At 55.0% G+C, this 19,964-nt stretch overlaps 4 protein-coding genes across 4 annotated transcripts; 2 read left to right on the top strand and 2 right to left on the bottom strand.

Annotated features, from left to right (window-relative positions):
- Positions 1 to 2,870: 2,870 nt before the first annotated feature.
- Positions 2,871 to 4,093, top strand: GUITHDRAFT_149024 (hypothetical protein; the record flags this gene model as incomplete). Its single annotated transcript, XM_005818782.1, has 4 exons — positions 2,871 to 3,408; positions 3,483 to 3,613; positions 3,817 to 3,882; positions 4,019 to 4,093. The coding sequence occupies 4 exons, from the start codon at positions 2,871 to 2,873 to the stop codon at positions 4,091 to 4,093; spliced, it is 810 nt and encodes a 269-aa protein (XP_005818839.1).
- Positions 4,094 to 8,246: 4,153 nt separating this feature from the next.
- On the bottom strand, positions 8,247 to 9,670 carry GUITHDRAFT_149023 (hypothetical protein; the record flags this gene model as incomplete). The annotated part of the gene is made up of 2 exons (XM_005818781.1): positions 8,247 to 9,326; positions 9,497 to 9,670. 2 exons carry the CDS (start codon positions 9,668 to 9,670, stop codon positions 8,247 to 8,249), a joined length of 1,254 nt encoding a protein of 417 aa, XP_005818838.1.
- Positions 9,671 to 12,788: 3,118 nt separating this feature from the next.
- GUITHDRAFT_149022 (hypothetical protein) lies at positions 12,789 to 16,647 on the bottom strand (the record flags this gene model as incomplete). The annotated part of the gene is made up of 9 exons (XM_005818780.1): positions 12,789 to 13,982; positions 14,198 to 14,464; positions 14,517 to 14,945; positions 14,988 to 15,089; positions 15,117 to 15,252; positions 15,717 to 15,811; positions 15,879 to 15,962; positions 16,308 to 16,346; positions 16,585 to 16,647. 9 exons carry the CDS (start codon positions 16,645 to 16,647, stop codon positions 12,789 to 12,791), a joined length of 2,409 nt encoding a protein of 802 aa, XP_005818837.1.
- Positions 16,648 to 18,366: 1,719 nt separating this feature from the next.
- On the top strand, positions 18,367 to 19,808 carry GUITHDRAFT_121951 (hypothetical protein; the record flags this gene model as incomplete). The annotated part of the gene is made up of 11 exons (XM_005818779.1): positions 18,367 to 18,461; positions 18,512 to 18,552; positions 18,730 to 18,782; positions 18,837 to 18,892; positions 19,033 to 19,098; positions 19,151 to 19,188; positions 19,237 to 19,281; positions 19,436 to 19,500; positions 19,553 to 19,620; positions 19,667 to 19,697; positions 19,755 to 19,808. The coding sequence occupies 11 exons, from the start codon at positions 18,367 to 18,369 to the stop codon at positions 19,806 to 19,808; spliced, it is 612 nt and encodes a 203-aa protein (XP_005818836.1).
- Between the last annotated feature and the right edge of the window lie 156 nt (positions 19,809 to 19,964).

The following is a 19,964-nucleotide window of genomic DNA, read 5'->3' as shown; positions in this document are numbered from 1 at the left end:
GTTGCCGCCGGCGGCTGGCAGGCCCGGCCCGGCGCCGCGGGACCGTGTGACTCAGTCCGATCGGCGATCACTGATCGGACTGAGTGAGTCCCGACTCCCACCCTATGGGCCCCGGGCGGCGACCTGGGCTTGAAGTACTGATGCCCGGCTGAGTAATTGCCAGCCGCGGAGTGAGTCACACGGTCCGTGGCAGTGACAGTCACGCCGCCGCGTGCGGGCACTCGGAGAACTGAACCGCATGCGGCGCGGCTGACTCCCGGATCCGGGCGTGACTCAGTGAGTCCAGGAAGCCTGACACGGTTTCGGAAGTTCATCATCATTGGCCGGGCTGCTGAGAACGGTGAGTCCGAGCGTGTCGGATTTCGATATGATGAGTCCCGGTTTCAGTGGCCGGGCATCATGGCAGAACCGCCGTCACTACGTGACTACTAGTAGTCAGTAACAGGCTACTGAGTTCTTACAGGCTTGAGCCCGGCGAACTTCCGACGAAGCGCGGGACTCGTCACAAGTTCCCGGAGTCCGGCCCGGGCAGTCCCGGGCTGGCCGGCGGCCGCCGGCGCCGGCCCGGCCAGACACTCAGTGCCTGAGATCTCCGATGATCGGATCCGGCCGCCCCGGCGACTCCTGACTCCCGGCGCCGGAGTGATCATCGGATGCCAGATTGGCAAGTCACTCACCGTACTGGCGGCCCGGCCCGGCCACGGTGACTCAGATTGAGACCCTCGGAACGGGCCAAGTTTCGCCAGGCCCGCCCCGCCGAGTCCACAGTACGGTCATCCGCCCTGAGCCATTACCGAGAGTCACGAAAAATAAGCCTTGAAGAGATACCCACCCCCTCAGCTGTTAACCCTATCCCGGAATAAAAAGGGGTGGTAGGGGTGGTGGAGTTCACCTGACCATTTCCTTTCACAATGAAGAGGCATCCGATCCCGCCAGTTCGAACTTCGGACCCACCCCACCCACCCCACCCCTCACCGAATTCAAGAGATGCCCGAAGGACCCGGGTACTTGCACCCTGAAAGCACCTTGGAGGCCGGGCCAACAAATACGAATTATTATTTATAACCTTTTTTTCAGGACCGGTCCACCCCTCCCCTACAACTTTACTGATCTGTACCACACTGGCAGTGAGGACCACCGGTGGTCACTTCATGTCGACAATCGGAACTACCGTACCCTCACCACCCTCTCCTTGAGTACACGGGGGCCTTGAGCTTGTGGGAAAGGAGGGAGGGGTACTGAATGATGACCTCACCCTAAAATCCTGGGGGTCAGTCAGACCCGGACCACCCACCCCCAGCTTTCCCTTTCACAGGAGTCTCGGATGCCGAGATCAGACACTCATTCGACCACCCGTAGTCATTGACTGGTACTTTACTGCAAGCAGGGGAGCATCAGTGTACCCCTCCCAAACAAACCCGGCGATGCGACTCTAGTACCCCCTCCACCCTCTACCCCACCCCACCCACCCCTCCCCTCGCGGCAATTCCGGGCCTACTAGAATAAAGTCCCTCGGAACGACTTGTTCGAAGTTGAGACAGCCTACCCCACCCCCTGGGTGTCACAGTGTACCACCCCAAGTACCTGCAAACGGGGCGAAAGCGAGGGGTACGGTACCGTGTACCCTCTTTGCACACCCCCTCCACGTGACAGTACAGTAACCCTACCCCTTACAATCGATCCGACTCACTTCGGACTTGAGATTGCACCCCTCCATTTCACATTGATCACCCCCTCCTTTCAGACTACCGCACGGTCTCCTGTAATAGGATTGGCAAAATTGTGCTACCCCACCCACCTTTCCCAGGGTACGGTACAATATCAGCAAATGCCACCCCACCCCCGTCCCCGGGCCTGCAAACTGTGAGTAGGACCCCACAAAAACTTCTTGCCTCGAAAACCCTTTCTGCTCTTCCTGCTCTTACCCGTTCATCCGATGATCTCCTCTCCTCTCCTCTCCTCTCCTCTCCTCTCCTTCTCCTCTCCTTGCTTCTGCTCTGCTCTGCTCTAAACTGCTCTCATGTTCTCAGCTCAGCTCAGCTCTGCTCTGCTCTGCTCTGCTCTGCTCTCATGTCCTCTGCTCTCATATCCTCTGCCCTGCTCTGCCCTGCCCTGCCCTGCTCTGCTCTGCTCTGCTCTGCTCTGCTCTGCTCTGCTCTGCTCTGCTCTGCTCTGCTCTGCTCATCTCTCCTCTCCCCTCCCTCCTCTCCTCACAACTTCTCAGTGTCCTTCTCTCTTCAGCTCTTCTCTCCTATCAGTCCTCTGCTCTGCTCTGCGATCCTCGCCTCCCCTCTCCTTTTGCAGCCCCAGTCTCCTTGTTTTTTATTTGACTACATGTCTCGATCCTCTGCAAACTCCTCCATGCCTTGTTGTTCTTGCCTGTTTACGAGATATATAGCAAGGGTGAAAACTTTTAGTGCAATGGGCAGCAGGAGAACGAATAGAAAGAAGAAATTGATGATGCAGATGATGATATTGAAATCCTCGGCTAAACTCTCTGAGACCATCACATCAGTCTTATCGTTACTACAACGTGTGTCTGTTCTCTTTTCTGCCAGTGGCTGCACCTTGTTTACTTTCCTTCATCTCATATAAATCGTGAGCTCTTAGAGTGTCTTCAGACCGATCATGTCAGGATTGTCTCACATCCCTCCTAAGATTGTGGCGGAGAGTCCATGGGCTAGGCGAAGATTGTGATCATTGACGCAGGTACTGATGACGGTGAGGTTGGAACATGCTAGGAGAAGGCGAGACAGTGAGGATAAAGAATCTCCTTCCTGTTAGAACGCTCTGCTGACCTCCTCGTACAAGAGCATCTCCATTCGCAACAGAGTGTATGAGATTGTACACGAGCACTTGTGTGTGAAACCATGGAATCCCCGCGATCTCCAAGGGAGTCACGAGTCCTCTCTGCCGACCAGCTATCAAGGATGAGCCGGATCAATTCAGCAGACAATATCATCAAGCTGAGCCGTAAGAACTCAGTCGACAACATGGAGAGGGTAGATCGCAACAAGTCAGCAGAGAGAGCTCCGAGATTGAACCGGATACACTCTGCCGGCGACATCTCTCTCAGTACCAGCGGCAAAGAGTCTCTTACCATGCCAGGCATGCTGGACTCTCCAGGGTCGGTCACGACGAACAAGTCAGAGCCAGCGCACAGGTTTGCGAAGCTTCGGATGAACGGTTCTTGGAAGCACATGTCCAAGAGCTCCATCAAGGATCCCAGGCGGATCCTGTTGGAGGCAGACAGCTGGTTGAGCTCCATCAGGATCGCTTCCGGACAACCTCACAGGAAGGAGGCCGGGGATGTTGGATGGGAGAAGTTGGCGCAACAGCAGCTGGCAAACATTGAAGAGCTGATCCCCAAGACCCTCTCCTCCTTGATCCCGGACTCAGTTCAGACAGGTGCGGTACAATGCCTCTACCATGCACATCCTCCTCCTCATTGTCGTCTCTGACAGTGATTCTTGACCCTCCAGCCCTCTCCAAGGAAGGAAGATCGCGGGGTACACCCCTCTCCGCTGCTCGCCCTTCCGCTTCTGAGCCCGTGCTGGCGAAGGACCTGGCTAAGGGCGGCCAGGAGGCCGTCGAGACTCGCGAGAGGAGAAAGGTTACGTTCAAGATCGAGTGAGGGGGTCTTCATGTACAGTCATCCATAGGCAGGGGCTGTAGAGCTAAGGGTGGACGAGGGGGCAGCGACGTCCAGGCCCTGGGGCTCAGCTTCATGCTCCTGCAAGCGGCATCAGGACATGGCGAGAGGGAGTTGGGAGGGGAGGAAGTCGTGTCGCTTCCTTGAACCTGTAAGCTCCGTAGCCCAAGAGACTCGATGACATCTACGATGACAAGGTCACGTGCCATGGCTCAGGTGGGGACGAGCTGGTCAGTTCACCTCGACAAGCCTCGCTCCTGGCTTTGTTGTACAGAGTCTTGACCTTCCAAATTCTCAGCTTCTCACCGTCTCTTGGCTCCTCCTCCTCCTCCTCCTCCTCCTCCTCCTCCTCCTCTCCTCCTGTAGCTTACAGACTCAAGATCAGCTCCCAGCCTGCACAAGAACAACATCAACCGCTGCGGCACAAGTCGGGAGGGATAGACTGCCTGTTGGTGACGACGGAGCAGACGCGATGGGGAGGGCGGTTAACGAGGCTGGAACATTTGCCAATCACGTCCAAGGAAGGAAGCTGAAAGAGGGAGCGAGGAGCGAGGAGAAATTTTCTTTTACCTCACTCGCAGATGATTGAGCTTCCTGTTCGCCTCCTCGTACTCCCTCATGGCCTTCTCGAAGATTGATTCCTGGGCCTCAGATTTGACGGCCGTTAAGATTTCTTGATTCTCCTTTGACAAGAATAAACCGTCAAAAGATATCGGGAACGGTCCCTGACCGCCAGGTCTCTTACCATGCCCGCTGGTAGGATAGTGGAGCTCTTCCGCCGAAATGTCTGATGAGATGCGGAGGATGACCCGGGGCAGCAAGGGAGCAGGCAAGTACGCTTCGTACCTGCTCGTGGATGAGGGAGAGATCCTGGTAGTAAACCTTGAGGTTCTCGATCTCCACCAGCTTCTCAGGTGGGAGCTGAGAAACCTGGCATGCTCGTCAGCTCTGGTCGTGCTGGGGACTTGAAATGCTCCGACTTTGTTCTTGTGCGCATGGATCGAGCGGAGCTTCGCTGACTCAACGGCTGCCGTCCCATGTCAGTCACGTGACCCGCCCTGAGGTGCCGACAGGACCAGCGATGAGGCCGTTGGGCGCGAAGACAGGATGTCTTGAGAACCAGCCCAGGCCCTGGCACACCCTCAGAGACATTGGAGGAGGAGGAGGAGTTGGTGGTGGGGGTGGTTGCTGTGGTGGTGGAGGCGGTGAAGAGGAGGACGAGGAGGACGAGGAGGACGAGGAGGTGGTGGTGGAGGAGGAGGACGAGGAGGAGGACGAGAAGGAGGAGGAGGAGGAGGAGGAGGAGGAGGATCACTCTTGAAGTAGGAGACTTGGCGGGGGGGTCGGCCTTTCCTTCTTCATCGTGCTCACTCTGCTCAGTCTCTCTTGCCCCTTGTGCCCCGCTCTTCTTCAGCACGGCAGCACCAGCTGCCTTGACATGTAGCTTCAGCTTGTCCTGCTTCTTGTCAGCCTGCAAACCACCTCAGCAATGCGCTCCCATCCCTTGCAAGGCTTTCCTTGGCGTTTGACCGCTGCTGCTGGTGTGCTCGGTGCAAACTTTTCTTCTTCGCCATGGACTGCGAAGTACCGCGGCAGATGCTCGAGACTGGATGTTCGTTGGTTTCTCACACTGTCATCACCCTGACAAAAACTTTCAATCCCCGCCCCTCCCTCACTGCCTCCTCCTCGATCTGAGGCTCAGAGTCACTGTACCACCCAACAGTAGAATGTTCTGCCTGCCTGCCTGCCTGCCTGCCTGCCTGCCTGCCTGCCTGCCTGCCTGCCTGCCTGCCTGCCTGCCTGCCTGCCTTCTTTTCCAAGTTTCTTCCTTACTCCTTCTCTCCTTTCCCCTCCTGTCGGCCTCCTGGGTGTGGAACCACCTCCCTCTCTTAACAGGCTCTCAGCAAACTGCTTGTACAAAGCTGCTATCGGATCCCACTCTTCCACTGAAAGTTCATGAAAGCCGATGAAAGCCGAACCCTAAAGGGCCATCATGCCGATCACTGCCAGAGCATCGGGGTATCCGTGCAGGTAGACCGACGGTAAAGGACCTCAGCTAGTCACTGTAAGAAGGGAGCTCCCTGCAAGTAAGACGCTAAGGTACTCCGTTAGTCACTGTAATCGGAAGGGAGCTCAAGTAAGACGCTAAGGCCCTCCGCTAGTCACTCAGTAAGAAGGGAGTTCAAGTACTTGAAGACCGTACGTTAAGGTACTCCGCTAGTCACTGTACGGTAAGAAGGGAGCTCAAGTAAGACGCTCAGCTAATGTACGAGTCCGCGGCTAGTCACTGTAAGAAGGGAGTTCAACTAAGACCGTACGTTAAGGTACTCCGCTGGTGCCACGTTGCCAGTCTCCCAGCCACATCCTGAAGTTGCCGTCCTCAATGACCCGAACGAAACTCGCTGCCGGATTTGACAGCCGTTGAAACGGTTTTCAAAACCGTCACTTTGTTTTACCCTCCGAAAACAAGTTTTACCGGGCCTACTCTTCCTCTATATCGTCCTCGTGCTGATCTTTGACTTAACTTTGAGTAAAAGTCAGTTTGGACTGAGCACTGTGTTGAAAGGCTTTTCAAGTAGCCGGTCACATCAGAGTAATGTAGCCTGTACCGTCGATCATGATACTACTGTGCCAGTGTGACACAGGCCCATCATAGTAATGCCGGCCGGGGGCCGGGCGGCCGCTCAGCGCCGGGCTAGTACTCGGGTCCGACCGGGCCGGGATCTGATCTCGAGTCTGACTCGGGCCGATCGGACGGCCGGGCGGCGCCCGGCGCGGCGGCGCGGGCGCGGCCGCCCGCCGCGCCGCGATTACGCCGGGTTGCCCGGCATGTTCAACGGTCACCGGGTTGTTGAACGGCCCAGCCGGGCGGCCGCGGCCCGGGGCCGGGCACTGCAGGCTCTACCGTCATGGCGTGCCAGTGACCGGACTTGCCCGGCGGCGGCCGGCCCGGCCGGCGGCCCAGGGTGATTATAGTAGTAAACACGGTCTTTACTGAACAAAAGTTAAGTCAAAAATCAGTGTCACGGTACCGTAGTCCTGTGACAGTGACTGAATTCCGGAACTTCCGAAGTTCCCGGTACGGCCGTACCCCGCGTCGTAACGGCGGTGACAAGCGGCCGAGGGCGCCTAGCCTCCGACTGAATCGGCCGTCACGGTACGCCTGAGGCTAGTAAAAGACCGTACCTAGTAAAAGACTAGGGAGCGGGAGTCTCCTGATTGTCCTCGTACTCATCTTTAACTTAATTTTGAGTAAAGAGTACAAGCTTGACCCTGACCGTGCCAGATTGAACTTCACTACTAAAACTCCTAGTCACTCGGGGCCCGGGTTGCCATGGGCCGGCCGGCCGGGCGGCCATGTACCGTCACAGCCGCTGAGCTCAGCGACGGCCGGGCGGTGATATTGAGTGAAATTAATCGGTACCAAGTTGTACCGTGCGAATGTCAGTCAAGTGTTGTTGCTCGCCATAAAGCTTGAGTAAAGACAGTCTGATCGAAGTGTATCAGTGCCCGAGGGTCGCAAGCACAAGGGTACCAGCATCCACGTCTTCAATTAGTGCCAGACTTAAGAGATGTTCGAGGTAGACCCAAGGACGTGGCGCGACACCTTTTGACTCCTGATGCGACTGCCCGTGCAAACACGATAAAATCCGATTTCATATTGGAGCTACGTCCCTGAGCAATTTCAAAAGACATCCTTTCGGTAATTTTATCAAGGGGTTACCGGTCAAAGTGGTCAAATAAATCACTTTCTTTCGAAAAGAAGCTTTTTCGAAATATGTCACGGTCAGTCCACTCCCTACAAAGCCGGCATCTCCTTCAATTGTTCCCTCATTGCCTCCCTTCCTCACGCTCTCCCTCCCCAGCGCCCCCCTCCTCGAACAAGGTCGTGACGTCAAAGACCATCTGCTCCGTTCTACTCTGATTCCCATCCTCTCCTCCCGACATGGCGAACCACCCAAATAAGCAAGTCCGAGGCATCTCCTGCATTTCCAAGGACTTGAACGATCTCGAAATCTGTGCCCGGCTCAGAAACGAGCACTCGTGTGCATACCCATCAAGGGAGAAGCAGCTGAGATGCTTGCAGTCTGCTATGCAGATGATCATGAACAAACAAACATACGTCAGCGCAACTGGCGAGATGGAACAACTGTAAAATACACTCACATATTGATGTTCAGCTCCGTGCGAGCATGTATTTCTATGTACTTTAGTACTGAAGATATCATCTTGTAACACCATTTGGAATAAATCTCCATGACAATCTATTTGATTCATTTTGTCACACACTTGGAATGAAACTCGTGGAAGTGTATTTTATTCGTTTTGGGAATCTATGCTGAATCAACATATTCTGTCCATGAAAATCAGTTTCCCAAGTGTTCTTTGAAAATGTGTAAGTCAAGTTTGTTTGATATTTGTATTAGTTTGCAATCTTGATCACAAAATCCAAGGATCAGAAATGTCAATATCATCAACAGGAAATTCTCCTACAGCAAAGCCGATCGGTTTTACACACACAAAAGCACACATACAAAGTCACCAGAACCAACAAGACGGGAAGACAAACATGACCTTCACTTCCGCGCGGTCATCACAAAAGCTTCAACACGGAGAGGAGGTCCCACACCTCGAAGCTCTTCGTCTCCTCGTTGTACATGAAGCACATGGCATCTCCCTTAGGAGCACACTCGTGTCCATACTGGCACAGCCACGTTTCTCTCACTCCTTGCTCCATCAAGTGCCCGAGCCCTCCTGCTACGAATCTGCCCGTACTGGTCGTGAGCTCATGCACAATCTCGTCCCATGTCGCCGTCATGACACACTTCTCCTTCCTCGGCGTGCAGGACCAAGACTGCGGGCAAGAGTACATCTGCTTGCGCCATTGCTCGTCACCGTTGAGCCATGTGGTACATCCTGCCCGCCAGCCGCCTTGTTTCCAGTGCCAGCTCAGCCTGTACTGGCAGTCAGACTCAGACTTGTTGACGGGATGAAGATTGGAGTCCCAAGTGTCTGCTGAGTTCAACCAGATCTGACTGGATGGAGCAAAGCCCATGCTCCATCCTTCCACCCAGTACCTCCACGTTCCGAACTCTGGTCCTGCCGCCTCGTAGTAGCTGGTGGTCTTGTTGAAGTTGCTGGATCTGAAGATGGCGGCGAGCGTCAGTACAGTTAGATTGCTTCCGCTCACGTTGGAGGACTGCCCAGGAGGCATGGCAGCAAGCACAAGGTACTCTCTGCTCTTGCACCGCTCGACGTCGGCGTCGTCGTTGCCTTGACCGTACACGACGTCGAAGCAGAGTTCACAATTGCGGAGATTGTCGACGGAGTAGTCGAGCTGTATGCCGGAGAAGATGGGGTCGGAGCAGTCGTAGATGATGTTGTTTGCAGCAGAGCAGTCAGCAGAGCACGCGTCTCCGTCGACAGTGTTGCCGTCGTCGCACACTTCAGAGCCGGAGATTACACCGTCTCCGCATACTGGAACGGTCGGAGGACGAGTCGAGTTTTCCATGGCGGAAGGGGAGGAGGAGTTTGAGCACAGGGGGTTGAAGCAGTAAAGGCACTTGTCCGGACAACAGTCTCCGAAATTATGGCAAACTTCGTCGCACCAGCAGGTGCCAGCGTTGGCTCCGCACGTCTGGTTGCAAGAGCCTTGTACCAGGTAGCGCAAGGACTGGACAGAGGAGGTGTCAGATGGTGCAGGAAGGAGTGAAGATAAGCAGTCAAATGTAGGATAGATCAAGGCACGATCATCAAGTAGCAATCGATGACTTGCAAACATGCAGAAAACAGATCGCAAACGCGCGCGGGGTCAGTGGACTAGTTGTACATGCACAAACACACCTGCTTTTCATGCGAGCTTCTTCCCGTAGATCCAGAAGGCATGCTTCTTGTGACGAGCCAACTCGCTCTCCCTCCCTCAGGAAGCTGCTCAGGAGCACTCGTGCTCGCATACGTCACCGCGCAGGCTGCCAGCATGGCGAACCAACTCAGACATTGTCCAGCTGGCGAAGGCATTGTTCTACGTGAAAGCACCCGGCAGTCCCCTGTTTCCCACCAGCGTCCCACCCTACCGCGAGGACTCCTGGTGGTCTTAGAACCCCAAAAGATAAGCTTGTAGGTACGGGTGGTCCTCGTAGTGTAGACCGTCCCCGGCAACCGGGGTGCGGCTATTCCCCAAGAGGTAGTACCCCTACACTGGAGCCTTTTTAATGGGTGCAGGTACCCGTGGTTAAGATCGTAATTTTCACTTACTACTTTTGAGTCACAGACTGCCGGGCGGCCCCGGCCGGGCCCGGGCCCCCGGGCCGCGTACTACGTGCCCAGGTGAATAAGGTAACCGCACATGATGGGTGTCCAAAAGCGACCGGCCATGGCGCGTGGGAAGCTAGCGATGATCGTCATGATGAGCGCGATGCTGGCGTCAACAGGAGGCAGAGAGTCGCTAGTGGCTGCTTCTTTCTTGCTCCCTCCTCCTTTCTCTCCTCCTCCTCCTCCTCCAGCCCTCGTTCAACGGAGCCCCCCTGAGCTCCTGATGCGGCTGAGAGGAGGGTCAATCTTCAACTCGCCAGGGGCAGGAGGGATATCAGAGAGTGCGATGACGGCGGAGGAAGCAGGAGACTTCTTTCGAGCATTCGGATCAGGACCGCAGAACTGTGACCTGTCGGGTACGGCAGCGGATGCGCAACCGACTCAGCCGATGAATACTTCCGATATGTTGGGTGAGCTGAAAGTTGGTGGGAGGTGTAGAGTTGTTGGTTGTGGATGTGGAACTTGTGGAGGTACACTTGCATGATGGTGTTTAATCCGATTACGTTCAATCTGATGGGTGTTTGATCGATCTCTCTTGGCTTGTCATTGTGAAGTGCAACTTAAACCACACATCGTTGTATTTCACATCAGTCAAGCAACATGTGATGAATGTATAGTGTTGACATAGGCTGCATTTCATGTATCTCTTCCCCCTCCTCCTTCTCCACCTCTTCACCTCTGTCCTCTCTCCTCCGCCTCCACCTCTTTATCCTCGTCCTCCATTCTCCCTTGTCCTCTTTATCCTTGTCACCCCCATCGCTCACACCAGCATCATGAAAGCTGTGGCTGTCTTTCACGCTGTTGAGCAGAGGGGGAGTGGTGCTATCCCGAGGAGTATCGCCTCATAGGCGAGCACATCGCCCCTCGGGTCGGACATCGGGTCCGTACGTCAGCCTTGTTGCGGGTGAGACAGGAGGAAAAAGGATAAGAGGAGGGGCGTTGGGGGGAGGAGGGATGGGGGGGAGAGAAGGGGGGGGCAGTCAGCAGGAGAAGGTGAAGAAGACGAAAGAGGGAGGGGAGGGGAGGGAGGGGAGGGGGGGGGAGGGGGGGAGGGGAGGGGAGGGGGAAGGGGGAGGGGAAGGGAAGGGGAGGGGGAGGGAGGGAAGGGGGAAGGGGAGGGAGGGAGGGAGGGAGGGAGGGAGGAGGGGAGAAGACAGGGGTGAAGTGGGGTGGGGAGGGGGAAGGAGAGAAAAAAGGAAGAACAGGAGAGAGAGACGGGAAGGTAGGGACACAGCACAGCAAGAAGGAAGGAGAGCAGGAGGAGCAGAAGGAGCAGAAGGAGCAGTAGAAAGAGCAGGAGGAGCAGGAGGAGGAGAAGGAGAAGGCGTCGCAAGGAAAGAAAGAAGGAAGAGCGATCAAGTCAGTTGAGGACTGAGCTTGAGTCAAAACAACCTTCCATCTCCTTTCCGATTCTTCCATGGCCCTCTGTCTCGAGTTCGCTCCTGACATCCTTTCCTGCGCTTCCTCCAGTGCTCTTTCGATGCCTCTCCCTGACTTAGACAAGGGGTCCCACCCTGCTATCGCCACATGGAACGTCGGCAGAACATTCTCCTCCTCCCCCGCTCCGTGTCGAGCTGCCATGCTACAAGATAGTTTGTTCCACCTCTTGGTTAATCCCAGCTCCTCCTCCTCCCTCTCCTCCTTCTCCTCCTCCTCTAGAACGACACGAGTTGCTGTTGATCAACGTTGTTTGAGGGAGGAGAAGATTGATGCGCTGGCTGGGAAGCAGCAACAAGGCTGAGAGTTGGAGAAGCGTCAGAGGTGCTGATAAGATGAAGTACTCTCGCTCCTTCCTCTCGAAACATCCTCTTGCCCTCTACCTGCGATCCTTCATGTCTCTCCCTCCTTCCCTCCCTATCTCTCTCTCTCCCCCTCCCCCCCTCCCTCTCCTTCCCTCGCTCTCCCTCCCTCTCTCCCACTTCCTCCCTCTTTCTCTCTCTGTATACTTCGAATCGTTCTGCATTCTTTCCTGCCTGTTCTCCTTGTCGTCTAATCCACTGCCTCCCTCCCCTTTCGTCTCTTATCCTAGTCCCAACATTCTTCGCTTCCCGAGTCCACCTGCATCACACCTGGGCAGTGGTCTGCCCTTCCTCTCCTCCTCTGCTCTGCTCTGCTCTGCTCTGCTCTGCTCTGCTCTGCTCTGCTCTGCTCTGCTCTGCTCTGCTCCTCTTCCTCCCCTCTCCCCCTCCCCCTCTGCTCTGCATCCGAGGAAATTTGCCTTGCATGGCCAAGTTGCTGCCGTTAATTGTGCCCTCATCCCCCCTAATTCCATTCGTTTCTTCCCTTCACTGCAGGTACGGATGGTCTTCTCAGTCTCTGGTACCTGGCGGATCACCATGGAGCTACGCTGACAGCGGAGTGCGATGGATGCGCTCGGGAGGCGGTGGCACTGGCAGGATGGGGACCCTCGCCTCCTATCCTCGTCCTCCTTTGTTTGCTCCGGTTTGCCTTCCTTATTGGTGCTACTCAGCTCCGAGATCATCTCGCTCGCGGGGGCCCAGCCCTTGACTCACACTGGGCCGTGAGACCACTGGGTTGCCGCCGGAGTCATCGTGATGATCGGGCCGTCACCAGTCTACTAGGCTAACTTACTAAGTCCGAAGTTCCGAAGTCCCCGGTCACATAATGACGGCCCGGGCTCATACACTCAGTAGTGTCACGATTATTAGTATCATGGCTATCATATATACGCTTTGCCTCCCACTGCCGCGAAGTTGTGTAAAACTTAAAAAATCTCATAGTCACACTGAGACTTCAAGCCCACGGTCCGAGGCTTCACCGGGCCGTGACGGTGGACGAGGCGGCGACTCCCTCCCCCCCCCCTTCAGAGGCAGGCGGCTATCTCCGGAGGGCAGAAGAAGAACTGCTCTAGGAGCAGCGACTGATTCGGCGCCATCTGCGCTCCCCCTGTGCTGTTCATAACGATCTTTCTAGTCTCGATCAAGACCTGGTTCAGCTCCGCCTCCTCCTTTCTCAGCTCACCCGCAAACGCCGACATGAACGGGCCCCCGTCCCCCGGCGCCCCCTCCAGCGCCACCTGGCCCGACTGGGTTGAGTAGATGATACAGGAGTTTTTCAGCTCAAGGTTCTGAACTGTCGTCGAGGGTTGGAAGATGGGGGACCGGCTGTTGTTGCTGCTCCGGCAGCAGTCCAGCACGAAGAGGGTCGGGCAGGTCCCGTTGCGGCCCCGGAGCTCCGACTGAACAGCATCGAAGGAGAGGGAGCAGCGAGCAAGGTCGGCCGCAAGGTCTTTTTCCCTCTGGAAGTAGTTGTCGACTTCGAGCTGGATGTCGGTGGGGAGGAGGAACAGCTTTCCGTGCACCTCCACTCCATGACCCACGAACGCGAGCATAGCAGCGCTCTCGTTGTCTCCGATCGCGTCCCGGAAGCAGCGGACGGCACCGACCAGCTCCTCAAGGTTCAGGTCGACCCTGAACTCCACCTTCCATCCTAGCTCCTCCAGTACCTCCCCCAGCTGTCGCCCATCAGGGACGGGGTTGTACAGCTCGGGGAAGCACCTTGCCCTGCGGTAGGCTTGGTTGCAGACTATCAGAGCTGCTCTCCTCCTCGTCCCCGCGAGGTTCCAACATGGGCCAACGGTCACTGCTTGCGCAAAGGGTGCCTCCTGCTCCGCCCGCACCAGCCAGCCGCGGACCTTGGCCATGCTCTCCTCCCCTTCCGCTCCCTCTCTCCACCTCCATCTTGCCATGGAGCTGCTGCGCAGGTCCAGCCCGCCCCCAGCACTGTCCCACTTGGTGGTATCGGTGCACTTGACATAGTGCTTCTTGCTTCTCACCTTAGTTGAGCTCCGCATTCGGACCTTGCCAACGACCGAGCAGTCTCTTTCCTCCCTGCTCTCCCTCCACATGCCTGCGAAGAGGAGGTGGAAGACTATGTACGTGGGAGGGACGCCCTCGCTCGTAGCTCGCAGCAGGAACCACACCTCTCGCTCGATCCTCCACTCCTCCCTCTTCAAACTTCCTCCGCAGGTGTAGGGGAACTCGTTGAAGCCAAGCACCTGCGACAGGGTGTGAGGAAGAGGGGTGTCCCACGTGGAGTTAGGAGGAGGAGGAGGAGAAGGAGGAGGGGAGGAGGGAGGGGAGGAGGAGGAAGAAGGAAGGAAATATGATTGTTGGACAAGCAAATGAGTGGAGTTGTACATGTCAAGATAGGAATCGGAAACATTGGCATTCGAATAATACACGTTGAAACAGGAGAAGCAAACATTCTCACAGGATCGCAACGTGAGAGACACCATGACACTGTGAGGAGGTAGAGAAAGTCAACCTCTAGATTGTCGTCACAAGATTTCAGCCTCTCATAGAGTTCGTTGACAGAAGTTCTTTGCCGATCCTCAATGCTCTTTTCCTCCTGCAAGTTCCACCCTGGAAAGTCCTCCGCCATCCGTGAACTGAACATGCAAGACTGCACGTTCAAATGGACGTCAAATTGCTTCAGCGACCTTCGAAACAAGCTCTCTTCTTCCCCAGGGCTGGCAGGCTGTTGGCAGAGAGGTCAGGGGTTAGGAGAGGGCGGTAGCAAGGGAAAGTACCTTCTTCTTCCTGGCAAACCTCTTTAGATACTTTTCAACCCTTAACTTGGACATCTCCGTAAGGTCGAGCGTTTTGATATCGATAAGCTCCCGCACAAACTTGATGTCTTTCTTTCCCCTCACCCCAAGGCTCTTCATCTTCTCTATCACTTCCTCTACCTCCTTCTCCTTCAGCTCCGCCTTGGCCAGCCCCTGTCGTATCTCATCCAGACCCCCATCCGGTGACAGACCGGGTGTAGCTGGACTCTTCTTCGCCCGACCCGTTGATTTCTCAGCTGAGCTGGACACCCCCGAGCTTCTCCTGCTCCGCGTCGGGGGTGTCCCCTCGATCCTGTCAGGAGACGCAGCGGCTCTCGTCGACACGGGCCCCTCCCCCGGTGCGCCCTGCCCGTGCTCCCCCTGCTCCTCGTCTGCTCCCCTCCCCTCCTCCTGCCCTCCCATCAGTCTCCACACCTAGTCTATCAGCCTCACGTTTCTCACGACCCCGCGACTCGCCGCCGGCTCTCCTTGACTGTCGCCTCCTCCGACCTGAAAGGAAGTGAATCCATTCTCCTCATAAATTTCCCCATCAACCTGCCGATGACATTCTTCAGGAAATACTTGACAATCCTGCTCCTTCCCTTCTCCTTCGAGCCTCCCTCTCCCCTCCTGCTCCTGATCCAGCGTCTGCCCCTGCTCCTGCGTCTGATCCTGATCCAGCGTCTGCTCCTGACCCCGCTGCTCCGACTTGAGGGATCTGCATCGCAGGCAGGCGAGCTTTGCCGCGTTTCTCAACACTCAATCGTGACGGGAGACAAGGAGAACCTGGTGGAAGCCGTTCCAACCTCGACTCTTGGCCTGCCGGGTGGAGCTCAACGTGTAAGGAGAGAGAAGAAGCAGGTCTTACACACTGAAGTCGAGATCGAGTGAAGAGCAGGAGTGCAGAAAGCAAACATCAGGACATGTCGCAAAGGTGATAAGCTCAATCACGTTCTAGCAAACAAGAAACGTCAGGCAAACATGTCACAGTAACTCAATCCTGCGCTCACGCAGCACTGTTGGTGTTGGTCCAGAAGTTCGATGCGACAAGACGCGGAGTCAGGTGAAGAACACTCAGAAGAGCATGACAGGACTTGCCAGCTGATATAACATGAAGGAAACATGCAAGTTTGCTCTTAGTCAGTGAAAAGACTACACCATAGGGCTTGAACAATTGACCACCTTCTGTCGACGCAGACGTCGATGCATCGGGTTGTTAGAGCAAGTCCCGGCAGATCACTCAGAGATGGACTTGTTAAGATGAGATAGGATACCTCCTGCATGTCAAGCACAGAAGTGTCAGAGGTCACTGGTAGTAGCTACAAGCCCACCTTCTGCCATGACCAGTCGCCCGAGCACGCAAGGTTGACAGGGATCGAGGAAGGTTCCAGTCAGCAAGACAGCAGCAGGTGGATTCAGACGTACATTCTGCCGCAAGGACGTCAAACGTGACCTCAACAACAGAGGAACAAAACCCACCAGCTGCACATGTGATCGCAGGGCAAGATAGTCAGGCCGGGAAGGGGACAGTCAGACATCAGAGACTCCTTGTACACTCTGTTCTTACCCCCTGCATCGTTCTCCTTCAGTCACAGTCACCAACACCAACTCAACTGACCGCCTGACGACGACGACGTCACTGAGAGTAGACAGGAACCCCTCCCATGCCGCAAGGCGGTTTCAGGGGGGGACATGTGAAGTCTTAGAGGAGCAACGCACCGTCTGCAACAGATCTCAGCGGGAAGGGAGGAGACTGCAAGGCATCCAACTTACACACTTCCGCTTGTCTGTTACTCCTGGTTCTATCGCCACCTGCTCGCATCGGAACGTCAACCCAACAACAACAGCACCTACCGAGCGCTCCGGCTCAATATAGGGCAGCAAACTATGGAGGGGTGGGGAGGAGCGATGGAGGTCGCGAGGAGCGATTCGTGGAGGAAGGAGGAGATCATAGTAATGGATAGAAGAGAGGAGGAGATGCTCATGATGCGTAAGGAAGCAGGAAGCCTCGCGCCCTACTTGATCCAAGGGGGTGCAGATCGTAACACACCAGCTGGACCTGTAGGTGGCTCCCGTCCCATCTCGAACCCCCGCCTTCCCTCGTCTCATCCATGCTAGTCTCTCCTCCCTCCGTTCTGTTCCGTTCCGTTCCTTCTTCCTCCTCATCCTCCTTCTCGTCCCTTTTAGTCCTCGTCGTCGTCACCAACCTCCCCATCCTCCTGCTCCTAGTCCTCCTCGTCCTCCTCGTCCTCCTTGTCCTCCTCGTCCTCGTCCTCCTCGTCCTCCTCGTCCTCCTCCTCGTCCTCCTCGTCCTCCTCGTCCTCCTCGTCCTCCTCGTCCTCGTTCTCGTCCTACTCCTCGTCCTACTCCTACTCCTCCTCCCCATCCTCCTCTTCCATCCAGCTCACCTCGCATTGAAGGCATTTTCGCGGCATTTTTCTTGATCCTTTTACGACGCTGCACCCCTCATACAGTACGAAATCCCTCATACAGTATCACATCCCTCATTCAGCACTCCTCTCCTCTCATAGCAATGGGGTAATACCATAATGTTTATTTCCTAAGAGCTCAATTAGAACATTTCATACCTTTACTACCCTTGATTTAGGTCCTTCTTCCACTCATACAGCCCCTCTGCTGACAGCAGTGCTGACGGCTGGTGGGGGAACAATCATGGTGGGTAGGGGGTAGTAAGTACAGGGTAGGGGTCATACGATATACCGGTACTTGTATATTATTTTCCTCTGATATTTGGGGTACCATGAGGATGTGATGGGGTCATGGAATTGACCTGAAGGTAGGGTCTAGGTTATGGGCAGTGCAGGGGTGCTATCATGTAAAGATAGGGGGTGGGGGTACTGAATTCAACCTACGGGGTACATTTACATCAGAGAAGGGGTGGTGGTGGGGTGGTGGAATCATGGAACAGCTAGGTCGAACGAAGGAAAGATTTAAATGATTTCCACAAATATTTTATAATTATGTTCTAAATATTGAAATATTCAAATAATCTTTGACAATATTAACACGACCCGAACATATCAATTTCCTGGTACTAAAATTGATGACCGGTGAAGTCACTTAGATAGCAAAATGAGGGGTGTGATAAAATGTTTTTGTTGCGTTGATGCGCACCGAATGGTTTCATTCAGGAGCAGGAGGAGCAGGAGCAGGAGCAGGAGCAGGAGCAGTAGCTGCAGCAGGAGCGAGAGCAGTAGCTGCAGCAGGAGCGAGAGCAGTAGCTGCAGCAGGAGCGAGAGCAGTAGCTGCAGCAGGAGCGAGAGCAGCAGCAGGAGCGAGAGCAGCAGCAGGAGCTGCAGCAGGAGCAGGAGCAGGAGTGTGTCACTAATGGGATGGAAGAGCAATAGATAGTGCGGCAGGATGGAATGATTCAACACAGGATGTGCTAGGATCACTCTATTACGTTCACACTTCCAAATTGGTTGTAGGAGCAGACTCAATGTCTAATGGAATTCCCGTTGCTACTGTATGTTTTGCATGGTGGCACCTCGATCAGCCCAAAGATGTTTTCAGCTTCCGACCTAAACTTTTCACACTTGACCATTTAAATGCTGCTGTCAAGGGATGACACTTCGGGCAGCTTGCAGGAATTGAAAGATATTGTTCTACAAGAGCGCAACAGGAAAGCTTTTGGGGCTTTCGAGAGGTTGTGGCAGAACGCGAAGACGGTGGGATCCTGCTGCGATTGCGATGGATCTGTGAAATTTTTTCGCAGGGATGCATTTCTCTGGCTGATCTTGCTTGCTAATTGTTGTGACATGTGAGATTTCCATTGTTGCATGTCTTGCCAGGTTGAGGAATGACCTGGATCATGCTGAGCAGTGGCGACGGCGCAAGTCCTCCTCTTTCAAGCTTGGAGAGCATGCAACACGTCAACGACGAGAAAGCGTTCAAGGAGCAACGCGGGTAAAGAGGACGAGTCCTTGTGTGCGATGGGAGGATGAGCTGCGATCCAGTGCTGCGAAGAGCAACTGCGCGTTCAAGAACGGCGAGGCTGGTGAGTTGATACTGAACATTCGTCTTCTCCTCCTGGTGAAACATGATTCGTTTCCTCGTCTCCTCCTCGTGAGATCAATCCTTTCCTCCTTCCTGCCTCCTTTCTCTCCTCTGTGACATGATCCGATCCTTGTTGTTGCCATTGAGCGCTGTGGTCATGTGACGGGGTTGTTGGCAGATGGTAACAGTGCCTCGCGATCGAACTCGCAGGAGGCGTTGAACGGCCTGGAGGTGAGTGGGAGGAGGGAACGAGAGCCGTGGCACGGAGCTGACTGTAGAGTGAAGATGAGGGGCCTAGACGAAGACAACGATAACGATGCGCGGCTGAAGCTGTACCGGAGGTGAGCCCGTCTCTTGCCCCGACGAACTTGAGTTGTCTGACTGGCCCTTCCTTTGTCTTGCACCAGAGATGGGAGGAGGTCGCGTTCAAGGTACTTGTTGATGACTGTTTGTTTGTGCTGTTGACGGCTGTGGGGAAAAGATCTTTGGATGATATCAGAGCCGAGTTGCTTCCAAGAACGTCCTCTCCATCGTGTGGTCGGAACAGGTAAGATGGAACGATGTACAGGAAACAACCTGACTGACGGATCTGCACTCAGCTTTCTTCCCGAAGGGATGTTGTTCGGGATAGACATCGGTCACTTCCCTTCTCCGCCATGTTGACTCTGTTTGATGATCATGGAAGGAGGAACACTGGCAAAGATTGTCTTCAGGGAGCCAGGTTCGAACGGTCTGTGGTGTTGAGATGCAAGAATGGGCTTGTAGAATTGTTGTGCCCATGTTCATGAGCAAGTTCTGATATGTTTGGGAGGGCTGGACGGACGTTTTGAGATTGACAAATTCGAGCTTGCAATGTCCAACAGAGCTGATTGTGTTTCTGCCAGGACTCCTGGCTCAAGGCCCGAAGTCAGAGCAAGCGCACAGGCTCAGACAGTACTTCCAGACTTCGGTTGTGTTGACATGAACTTGCTCGAGTCACGTCTGTGATGTGCTGATGACAGGAGGGAAGGGTTGGGAGTGAAGACGAGAGGCTGTACTTCTCCGATTCTCTTGGGTCTCGATATGTTGGGTCAACCTTGCAGTCCGTGACACGTTCTATCTTTGTCCTCCTGCAGTGTGTTTGGTGGGAAGATGCACTTCCTCAAGGTTAGACGGAGGAGTCTGGGGTGTTGTAGTGGGTCAGTGAGACGTTCCTGTCTGCAGTTGGAGACTTCGAGCATCGATTTCTTGTTCGAGATCCTCCGCAAGGTCCGTTGAGAACCTGAGCTGCTTCAAGGGTCAGAGATGCTGATGTGATGATGTACAGGAGCGGCAAACGAGTCCTCATGAAGTAACTCAGGTTGGTAGTGGCGTCAGTGCTGAGCTAGATGTGGAGGGGGGAGGAGGGGGGGGGGAGGGGGACGGGCGGGCTAA

Source organism: Guillardia theta (genome assembly GCF_000315625.1).
Source record: "Guillardia theta CCMP2712 unplaced genomic scaffold GUITHscaffold_268, whole genome shotgun sequence".
NCBI classification, from domain to species: Eukaryota; class Cryptophyceae; order Pyrenomonadales; family Geminigeraceae; genus Guillardia; species Guillardia theta.
This window is presented reverse-complemented; position numbering and strand designations above follow the sequence as displayed.